The sequence below is a fragment of the Drosophila kikkawai genome, chromosome X, assembly GCF_030179895.1.
Source record: "Drosophila kikkawai strain 14028-0561.14 chromosome X, DkikHiC1v2, whole genome shotgun sequence".
NCBI lineage: Eukaryota > Metazoa > Arthropoda > Insecta > Diptera > Drosophilidae > Drosophila > Drosophila kikkawai.
The window spans coordinates 22,042,687-22,053,653 of record NC_091733.1 but is presented as its reverse complement, the minus strand read 5'-3'; the positions used below and the strand labels follow the sequence as shown (position 1 = coordinate 22,053,653).

Sequence of the window (10,967 nt, the reverse complement as noted above, 5' to 3'; positions counted from 1 at the left end):
GCCGTAAAAAACAGAAGCGGAGACGGCGGCAAAGGTGGTTGTTCGGTTGCATGCAAACCGACCGAGGAAGGCAGGGGTCGGAGATGCCAGCGTAGCTACTAACTGGCATTTAGCCATAAAGATTGGAGGGTTTTGGGGGTTCCTAAGACAGGCTTTAGCTGGCATATGATCCAAGTATGTAAAGCAGCTCCCAGAAATACAAAAACAAAACCTCGACACTTACTCTTAAGGTTCAAAAAAACAAAACTAAGTCTCAGAGGTTTTTGTTTTTTAATTTTGTTTCTCAATATTTGTTTATTTATTATTTCGATTATTTAATGAATATTTGGTATATGCATATATGTATCCCTGGCTCTTTTATCATCTTATGTTATGTAATTTGTTTAATTTAGATAATATATAAACACATATATTTATTTAATTATCTATTTATTAATTTCCATAGCCAACATAGCTGCCAGCTCTAACGGGCTTTGTGGGGTTGGGGGTTACAGTGCGAGTGCGAGTGGCAAAGGGGAGCCACGACGCTTTAATGACGGTTCAGTGGGGACAGATCGCCCAGCTCACTCGCTCAGAAGGGGCGACAATTTCGAATTACGCACCGGCGGTCCAAGGGAGCACTTTATGACCACGTCTCTCCGGCCAAGACTAGTGGACGCCGGCTATTCGGGTCGATCACCGACGTGCCCAAGCCATAAACTTGGCTAGAAGCCGAGGCAGCCAAGATTTGGATGATCGTGATCATAATGAATGTGATTAGACTTATAGTAATGATGCGGGCTCAACACACAAATATGTCACACTTGGTCCCCCCGATACATACATATTTGTGCTGACAACGGAACCCATTCACATTAACTCCTTCATGGTAACATATATGTAGTTATGATCTAGGCTAATACGGAGTTACCTGTTCAGAGAGAGAGACTAAAAGAGAACATGACAAGTTAATTAGCATTTAATTCAACAATTTCTCATTAAATTATTAAGATGATGCATTTAAATTAACGACCTGCCTTTCAATTATAAAGAATGTGTGGAAGAAACTGTGAAAGCAATAAAATAGGCTCAAGATAATGGGAATTTTATGATATTATTATATTTAATTAAAGGTAAACAAGTGGAATGTGTCAGTTACGAGTTTTTTTTATGAAGAAAAGGAAGAACATAAAGTAATAAATTCTGCAGAGAACTTCCAAAACAGATCTTCCTAAATTATTATTTAAAAATAGAGATTATTTATCCCTAAAATCTGAAGACAAAATATAAAATATAATATTAATCTTCCCCATCTAGTAAGCTCTTCTCTGAAGTCTTTGGTCTCCGTCTCCGGTTCTTAATGAAATTTCCCTGAAGCTGAAGCTTGAGTCGTATCTCTTGGTGGTTTATATAAGGTGTCGGGCACACACAATCGACCGTCAAGTGATCCGATTTGAATCTCTCCCTCTCCATATCTCCGGATCTCATTGCAAGTACCTGCTGTACATGCAGACGTGAGTATATAGGAAAGATTCCACGTACTTACTAACCCCATATAAAACAGACTCATTACCCCGACAAAGACGAAGACGACGATGATAATCATGACGATGATGACAGGCCCCGGGGTTCCGTGGTGGTGTGCATGGAGTGTGTGTATAGTGTATGCTTTTTTCCGGGGCAAAACTTATTACTAAGTAGGAACAGATCGCGAGCAAACTGAATGAATGGAAAATTGTGGGAACAATGAAGCCCCCAGCGTTTGCCGAGAGCGTGAGAATTTCGCCACCGCCAACGCGCGCTTCTTTGGCCAGAAAAATCTTGGAACTACCGAACTCCGAGCACAGAGCACCGAGCACCGAGCTGCTTCGAGGCTGTTTAGCACACAATGCCGCCATTAAAGGTCGCACTGTCCCCGAGAGTCTCCCAGGCCATGCCATGTTATATACTACCGACGCCGCCATCGGCTCCAGTTTGAAATCCCAGCTCCCATGCCCATGCCATGCCCTCTCTTCGTCTGGGCAAGAGTTGCGCGCAGATCCGAAGCCAAATTGCCGTCTTTAAGTTGACTAATTTTCATTTTGGCCGCTGCATTTTTCCACTTTGCCATATTATAGGCCCTCAAAATATGCGCATAATTCGAATTTTGCTTTAAGTGTATGTGCGAAAAGTTAACACCCTCCCCCACCAGGGTTTTCCATTTTTCCGGGCGAGTTCAAGGCGAGCTTCGTCGTCGGTTCAATGTCTCTCCGCCGTGCGTGACTCGGCATTATAAGTGGGACCCATTGCACCAACCAAGTCGGCGGGAAAACCATGGCTGACTTGGCAATTATAGGTTGCCATTTTCGGTTAACATTTCATTCATTCAGCTTAAGATTCCAAGGATTTGGCAGATCTACAAAATAGAGATCCAACCAGAAACTAAACATGAACCACTTCCCTTTTTTAATTATTATTTTTTTTTGTTTACTAAATCATTAAGCGAGTTCCCCTTAAACGGCGGCCATAAAAACAATTTAGATGTAAGAATTGTCATTAGAAGGAAATCGCTTACATCGCCACCGGGGTCCGAGCTTAGCCCACATCCGACTCTCCAGAGATCCCCCAATGAACATGCTTGGCTAGACACTGAAAGAAACGAGGAAACATACATAGTTATGGATGATACCACATATCTTATGTTTTATACACTTATTAAAATATTTTTGTGTGTTATTAGGGCAAACTGGGCTGTACTTACTAGTGTAGTTTTTGGATTGCAGATGTGTTGGCGAATCGGCGAAAGCTGGGAAAAACCTGGACTGATCTCACAGAGCTACTTACCTTTAAAGTAACTAAATTTAAGAAACAATTTATGAAATACTTAAAATAATTTTTAAGAATTCCTTATATTTTATATTATATTTTTCAAGTGCACCTTTGTTGCTTTCGATGCCTCACTTTGCCAACATCTTTGTTGTTTTGGGGCGCCCCCCCTGTCCCGCATCAAATTCAACTAACTGACTTTTAATTGTTTAAGACGTCCAAAGGCGGCGGGACAGAGGCGAAAGCGGAGAGTGGGGCTATGGCGAGTCGGTTTACCCCATCTTCAGCCGGTGTCGGTGTCGGTGACAAAAGACAAACGAACCTCGGACTCATGCAGAGTAGATTCGCCATTCCTTGTGTGTTGTTGTGGGCATGTAACTCAATTTACAGCCGTCGCCGTCGCCCTTTTGTTGTAAGCAGGAAAAGTCGCTATGTTTTTACCTGATGGTCATATCTCTATCATGATCTCGGTCTGAGATTTCCTGGTACTTGCATAACAACACACAGCCCAACTGGCCACGAGCCCATCATCTGGCGACGATGATTAACGAGACAAATGGGAGACTAATTCGAAGGATTTGCTAATGATTGCCCAAGACACTTACGATTATGAAGCGTCACTATCTTCAGGGTATTGTGTCTGGTCATTTTTTAACGATTTTTTTATTTTATTTTAAGGACCGGTTGATTGCCCAATCAATTTGCATTTATTTTTCATTATTTCCTTTATTTACTATGTGCAAATAGGACTTAAATTTATATAAATATATTATAAAATTATTAAATTTACACAGAAATAGCAATATTTTAAATAATTTTATTTGAAAGACTGGTTAATGATCTAATCAAATTAGATTTATTTTATTTTTCATTATTTCCTTTATTTACTATGTTCAATCAGTACTTTAATTTAAATTAATTTAATTAATTAAAAGCACAACAAAATAATAATTTAATTCAAGTGCAAGCGAGATGTTTACAATGCAAGTGAGCGTGGTGCCCTGATAAGAAGGGACAACACCACTTTTGAACTAGTTCCCAGTTCTATTTTGAGGTTATGAGCTTTACAAGTCGCTTCCAATGATTGATCCTGTTACTTTTACCTGACGCGCATAGAAAAAACGAATAAAGTTTAACCGATTTCGCTAAAACTAAAAGTTTTAGTCATATTGAACCATATTAAGCCCAATGAAGGATTGAGGAATAAGTTGCAACTGCAATTTGGATCAATATTGCCAAAAACAGTGACTAATTGGCATTGTTCAGCACTGCTTCGGCAGCCTTGCAACATTAGATTTATCGATAAACTCCTCGATCTTTCTTTTCTCGAAATTTGCCAAGATTGAATCGGCGTCCTCTTTAATAAACTAAATTATTACGAAAAGTGCACTTTTTTGATACCAAAACTAACAACAAGCATGTCTAACAAAGGATCCTACTTGATAAATGCCCAGAACCGCGACATGATAGTAAAAGAATTAGAAATGAACTTGGTCCAATTGGTAAGTAATATTGTGCAGTTTCCACGAAAAATGCAAGTGGTAACCTGCTCCTCCATCTCACCGCTACAGCTCGTCGATTCCGAAATGATACAAGTGGAGCTAAAGAAGCTCATAGAGCTGAAGAAGATTTTCGACCGCAAGTACAGCGTGCTGGCGGCTCTAATGCCATTCCCCGAGGACAATGATCTGATGCCTCGCCTCGAGCAGGTGGTATCGATGGCCGAGAATCTGATTAGTAAGCTCTCAATGGCCAAGGCCAAGGCCACTGACCAGCCCTGCCAAGAGGCCAATAGTGTCACGGCGATGAGATGCTCCAAACAGGGGGGTGCAGGAATGGTATGTAGGGAGCAGTCGCCGCCTCTTCATTATTCATTGTTTATTTATTTTCAGACCGCCGCAGAACTAGATAATGAGATGGCCAAAAAGAGAAAGGAACGCCGATCCAACCAGGAGATTAAATGGTTGACTGAGGTCCAGCAGAAATACTCGTAAGTGTAATATTATTCAAAGTACATTTCCTTCGATTCTTAAAATTCTTCAATTCTATACATTTAAGATATCTAAAAATTCTTAAATTCTCTTTAAAGCGGTGAAGGCATCGAGCAATGGAAGCTGGAGGATGCTCTAAGCAAGGTGGAGGATGCTCTGAGCAAGGTGGACGATGCTCTGAGCAAGGAGGATGATGCTCTAAGCAAAGAAGAGGCTTTCAATTGAGAGCTTTTTCAACTCTTATTAAGACATTTCTCTTTATAAATAACCATTCCTTACCACTGAAGGTATTATATGCGGGTATAAAATCTGTGAAAATCTCAAAGTTCCCCACAGTTTTTATGTTTAATTAAAATTTTTAAGTTTTGTTTAGTTTTACATTAATATTTTTTGCTGCAAAGAAAGCAGTTACCACGAAAAGATACAATTATTTACTACTTAAAAGTCGGATATCATTTGCAAGTTTTGAAAAACAATGTTTATTTTACTCATCTTACTTAACAACCTAAAACAAATTTGAAAATGTATCACTTTCTTGAACTTTTTGGAAAATAAATAAAGGAAAGCTAACTAATTTTAAGAGCTTAACGTTGTATTATTTTTTTGAGCGCAAATTTAAATTTATTTTACATTTAACCATGAACTTTGTTTACTCCACACAGATCTAGATAATGTTAAAGTTATACAAAAAATAGTGGCTTTAAAATATCAAGGAATATAAGCTTTAATGAGGGATGTTTATGCCCTTGTGAGGTATTTTAATTTTAGTCAGATTATTTATTTGTATTATATATATATTACTATATACATATGTATATGTAGTATATGTATATTATTATAAATATTTTTGGGACCGTAATCGGAATTTAAAAGATCAAAACTATTGCCTAATTGATGTATTTATTAATGTATATTTTGCTTACTATTATCAATTATAATTTTATATTTATTTAATCGTTCAAAATATTAATAAATATTTTTAAGGGGTTTCATAAAAATAAAAAATGTAATTATTAAGAGTAAGCAATAAATAAGCAAATAATTGTTATTTTAAGCAGATATATATATATTTTTTGCTTACCGTTAATATTTATAATTTTATATTATTATATTACGAGTAAGCAGTTATTAACCAAATAAATATTATTACTTTGAGCGAAATTATGTGTATTATATATATTTTGCTTAAAATTAATAATTCTTATTTTTATTTTATCTCTCCAAACAATAATCATTAGTTTTTTAAAGTGTTTAAATCAATATATATATATACAATATACAATATAAGTATTAATGTATATACATATTTTTATTTGTTTTTTTTTAAATAATTTTTAATATTTAAATAATACTCTCAGTTAATAGTATGACCGCCCCTGCATTAGCGAGTATTTCTCACCGAAGCCAACACGGCCACACTGACGTTCGGCGTTTTGTTGTGAAATTTACCTGACTTACCTTACCTCACCTTACCCCCCCGAACCGTGGACATGGATGAATCCTCGCGCCAGCACATGGACGACTGCTTCCTGCGCAGCCCCAGCAATGTCCGCACCACGTGAGTAGAGAGTGCCGCCACCCTAGCACAGAGTATAAGCAAATCCACTGAATGTCACCCACGAATCCCTCGTTACAGCAACGTGCCCGCAGCGCCCAAGTCACAGGCGGACAACAAGTCCCGCAAGACGGAGCTGCATGTCCTCCGGCTGAAGGACGAGTCCCGCCAGATGACCATGGACACGCTGCGCTCGATCCACGGGCCGGACTTCAAGCTGGACGACATCAGCAAGTACAAGGATCGCGGCAGAGGCGGTCACGGGGTGAAGCACTCGTACTGGCAGGATCGCGGCACCCTGATGGTGCAGAGCGTCCAGGGTGTGAGTGCCAGCCGCGGCGACAACAGCGACGGGGACCGCCTGCGTCGTTATGCCCTGGCCAAGCTGGAAAACTATGGCTTCCAGGCCGTCCACTGCCTGGAGGCGTACGATCACTGCTCCGGTGACACAGAGGCTGCATTGCTTTTGCTCTACCGCCGCTATATGCGTGTCCCGGAAACGGAGCAGACCCATTTGGAGGCACCCAGCGAAGCAGAGCTCCTGGACATGCGAGCGGATGAGAAGGAGGCCCTGGAATCCATATACGACAAGGCGTACGAGGAGCGAGAACATAACCGCGTGTGGAACCTCAAGTTTCGCATCGATCATCTGCTGGCCCACAGTCCCTCGGAGGTGCGTAAGGCCCGGGAGGCGGCCCTGGCGGCCGCTGCTGCCGCTGCCCAGGCGGCGCTGGACAAGAAGAAGAAGGCGCCGCAACGGTGTCGGAACTTTGATCGAGATGGAACCTGCCGGTTTGGTCCCAAGTGCCGATTTGCCCACCTGCCACCGCAGCCCATGGAAAAGGAGGTGGCCCCCAAAAAAGGTGATGGTGTCGATGAGAACGACAATGAGCTGTGGTTCCATGTGGAGGTGCGCTTTCCGCCTGGCAGCCGGTATCCGTACGAGGCGCCCTTTATCTACCTGAAGACCACCTGCCACGACATACCGCACGAGCTGCGCCTGCGCTACGCCCGTCACCTGTACCGCGAGGCCAGGGAGATCTGCCGGGATGGAATACCCTGTGTGTATAGCATCTGTGACCTGTTGCAGTCCAACGAAGAGCTGGCTGGACACCTGGACACGGCTGCCTTTCCCTCACCCAAGCGCTCGATCTTCCACGACGAACCAGAGGGCAATGGCCAGGATCTGGATGGCGAGGATCAGCAGGCCTTGAAGCCCACGCATTACGCCCGCGGGCAGACCTCCCGGAATGAGGGTGCCAACCAGCGCAACGCCGAGGCACAGGCCCGCGAGAATCGCCGACTGCTGCAGCAGTTCGTGGAGCGTCGGAAGGAGGAGCGCTACCAGAAGGTCATCGATGGTCGGAAACAGCTGCCCGCCTTTGCCGAAATCGAACGTATTTTGGCGCTGATTGAGAGCTCGCCGGTGGTGGTGATATCCGGAGAGACGGGCTGCGGCAAGAGTACCCAGGTGCCGCAGTTCATTCTGGACAATTGGTTCTTCCGCGGCCTCCAGCTGCCCGCCAAGGAGAGTTTGCCCCACGTTGAGATTATATGCACTCAGCCACGTCGCCTTTCGGCCATCGGAGTGGCGGAGCGGGTGGCTGCCGAGCGTCTGGATCGTATTGGCCAGCTGGTGGGCTACCAGATCCGGCTGGAGAACAAGATCTCGGCGAGCACCCGGCTTAGTTTTTGCACCACGGGCATCCTGTTGCGTCGCCTGGCCTCGGATCCGCTGCTGAGCAGCGTCACGCATGTCATTGTGGACGAGGTGCACGAGCGATCCGAGGAATCCGACTTTCTGTTGCTCATCCTCAAGAATCTGTTGAGGGAGCGAAAGGATCTCAAGGTGATCCTCATGTCGGCCACCCTGAATGCCGCCCTCTTCTCTGATTACTTTGGCGGAGCGCCCGTGCTGGATATACCGGGACGCACCTTTCCCGTGCAGCAGCTTTTCCTGGAGGACATACTGGATATGAGTGGCTTTGTGATGGAATATGACACCAAGTACTGTCGCAAGCTCAAGAAGCAGGAGCAGGAGGTGCTGGAGCGGGAGCTGGAGTATGCCGATGTCCAGGCCTCGGGTCAGGCGCCGGGCAAGAAGATCAAGGACGAGAAGCTAACCCTGGCCGAGACCTATCAGCGATATGCGGGTAAGTGAGGGTCTGCTCCGGTTCCGTAGCCTCCCTCCTTGACTTATCCTTTTCTCCTTAATTTCCTCAGAATACAGCAAGCCCACGTGCAAAAGCATCTACCTGATGGAGCCGATGACCATCAACCCGGAGCTCATCGAATCCGTGCTCAAATACATTGTCGAGGGCTCCCACGACTGGCCCAGGGAGGGCACCATCCTCATCTTCCTGCCCGGCTTCGGGGAAATTCAAACCGTCCACGATTCCCTGCTAGACAACGCCCTGTTCTCGCCCCGCGCCGGCAAGTTCATCCTGGTGCCGCTGCACTCATCCCTGTCCGGCGAGGATCAGTCGCTGGTCTTCAAGAAGGCGCCGCCCGGCAAGCGAAAGATTGTGCTCAGCACGAATATAGCGGAGACCTCGGTGACCATCGACGACTGTGTGTTCGTGGTGGACTGTGGCCTGATGAAGGAGAAGTGCTTCGACTCGAATCGCAACATGGAGTCGCTGGACCTGGTCTGGGTCTCCCGAGCCAACGCCAAGCAGCGCAAGGGTCGCGCCGGTCGTGTGATGCCCGGTGTGTGCATCCATCTGTACACCAGCTACCGGTACAGCCACCACATCTTGGGACAGCCGGTGCCGGAGATCCAGCGCGTGCCGCTCGAGCAGATTGTGCTACGCATCAAGACCCTACAGATGTTCGCCTCCCGCAACACGCTCTCGGTGTTGCTGGAGACTCTGGAGGCGCCCACGGAGGACAGTGTCCTGGGTGCCCTAACCCGATTGAGGGATGTGGGTGCCCTGGATGCCGATGATCAGTTGACGCCGCTGGGCCATCATCTGGCCGCTCTGCCCGTAGACGTGCGCATCGGCAAGCTTATGCTGTACGGGGCAATCTTCCAGTGCCTGGACAGCGTCCTGACCATAGCCGCCTGCCTGGGCAACAAGTCGCCGTTTGTGAGTCCGATGAACAAGCGAACGGAGGCGGACAAGTGCAAGCGGATGTTTGCCATGGGGAACAGTGATCACCTCACCGTGCTAAATGCATACAGGGTGAGTTTCTAGCCACTTCCCTTTAATCCATTCTTCTAAATTCCCAATCCCCCACAGAAATGGCTGGATGTGGCGCGGCGAGGGAACTTTGCGGCCAGCAGAAATTATGCCAGCGAACACTTCCTGTCGCTGAACACGCTCGAGACCATAGCCGACCTAAAGTACCAGTATCTGGAGCTGCTCGTCTCCATTGGGTTTGTGCCCATCGATGTGCCTCGGCGGCGTAAAAGTGCCAGCGACAATATTTTGCAATTAACCGGCGTGGAGCAGAATCACAATGGCGACAATAACCGCCTGTTGACCTCGCTCCTCTGCGCCGCCCTTTATCCCAATATCGTGAAGATAATGACCCCGGAGCGTGTCTATGTCCAGACAGCCGGCGGTGCCGTGCCTCGTGAGCCGAGCCATCAGGATCTGCGCTTTAAGACCCGCGGCGATGGTTATGTGAAGATACATCCTTCATCGGTTAACTCGCAGGTGGCCGTCTTTCAGGCACCCTTCCTCGTCTACCAGGAGAAAGTGCGCACCAGTGCCATCTACATACGGGACTGCTCGATGCTGCCGCTCATCGCCATGGTTTTGTTCGCTGGCAGTGACTTCAAGGTGGAGCTGCACGACGGCGATTTCCTGTTTCTGCTGGAGAGCGGTTGGATAATACTGAAGGCCCACGACCACGAGACGGCCGAGATGGTTCAGTGCCTGCGGGCGGAGCTGATCAAGCTGCTGGAGGAGAAGATACGGGATCCGTGCCTCAACCTGTTGCACCACAAGAACGGCTGTCGTATGATCGCCAACATAGTTCATTTGCTAAGCAAAAATAGCTGAAAGTCCTTCTCGTCTGTCCTCCAAATCGTTTGTATATTTTGTATAATAGCTGTTATAGCCGATATTTAAAATGATTTCTCAGATAATTATACGAGTAAATGAACGCCAAAACGAGAGCAATACTTACCGATTCACCGAAAATGAAGGCTTTAAAAAAGAATATAAAGGAAGTGTTTTTTTTTAAGGTGGTTTTGTGGTAAATATTTCCTGAATATATATATATTTCAACTGATTAATCTCATTTAATTATTAATTTCGATTGAATTCCATACTATGATGATGGATTTCTTTGCTATCCATCAAGTGGGAAATGCTGTTTACTTTGATTCAATTACAGACAAGCGGAATGCAGTGGGTTTTAAAGTGATTGATGGGTTTCCCATGATGGATACGTGATAAAATGGAGCCGATGAGCAATAAGGGGTGTTTATCGAGAGGCTCGATATGATATATCGGTTAAATTATCGCGCTCGATATTGAAAATATCGGTAACCTTGATACATTGAATAATATCGTTGTTTAAAGAATATTCTTGCATTTCAGGTAGAGCTAGAAATAAATAAATTTTCAAAACCTACATAAATAAATCGATTTAAATCGAAAATTAAAAAAAATTAAAATTTTATA

General features: G+C 45.0%; 2 protein-coding genes across 2 annotated transcripts; both read left to right on the top strand.

The window, feature by feature from the left end:
• The first annotated feature begins 4,096 nt into the window (after nt 1-4,096).
• Nucleotides 4,097-5,332, top strand: LOC108085925 (uncharacterized). Its single transcript, XM_017182699.3, has 4 exons — nt 4,097-4,286; nt 4,356-4,622; nt 4,677-4,774; nt 4,874-5,332. Exons 1-4 carry the CDS (start codon nt 4,203-4,205, stop codon nt 4,998-5,000), a joined length of 576 nt encoding a protein of 191 aa, XP_017038188.1. The 5' UTR covers nt 4,097-4,202; the 3' UTR covers nt 5,001-5,332.
• Nucleotides 5,333-6,175: 843 nt separating this feature from the next.
• Nucleotides 6,176-10,572, top strand: LOC108085958 (putative ATP-dependent RNA helicase DHX57). The gene is made up of 4 exons (XM_017182751.3): nt 6,176-6,333; nt 6,412-8,483; nt 8,554-9,515; nt 9,573-10,572. Exons 1-4 carry the CDS (start codon nt 6,266-6,268, stop codon nt 10,338-10,340), a joined length of 3,870 nt encoding a protein of 1,289 aa, XP_017038240.1. The 5' UTR covers nt 6,176-6,265; the 3' UTR covers nt 10,341-10,572.
• The last annotated feature ends 395 nt before the right edge of the window (nt 10,573-10,967 follow it).

Coding starts and splice junctions, on each gene's coding strand:
- LOC108085925 (XM_017182699.3), top strand. CDS start 4,203: ATGTCTAACAAAGGATCCTACTTGATAAATGCCCAGAACCGCGACATG. Junction 4,287..4,355: donor AAATGAACTTGGTCCAATTG/GTAAGTAATATT, acceptor TCACCGCTACAG/CTCGTCGATTCCGAAATGAT. Junction 4,623..4,676: donor AACAGGGGGGTGCAGGAATG/GTATGTAGGGAG, acceptor ATTTATTTTCAG/ACCGCCGCAGAACTAGATAA.
- LOC108085958 (XM_017182751.3), top strand. CDS start 6,266: ATGGATGAATCCTCGCGCCAGCACATGGACGACTGCTTCCTGCGCAGC. Junction 6,334..6,411: donor CCCAGCAATGTCCGCACCAC/GTGAGTAGAGAG, acceptor CCCTCGTTACAG/CAACGTGCCCGCAGCGCCCA. Junction 9,516..9,572: donor CCGTGCTAAATGCATACAGG/GTGAGTTTCTAG, acceptor AATCCCCCACAG/AAATGGCTGGATGTGGCGCG.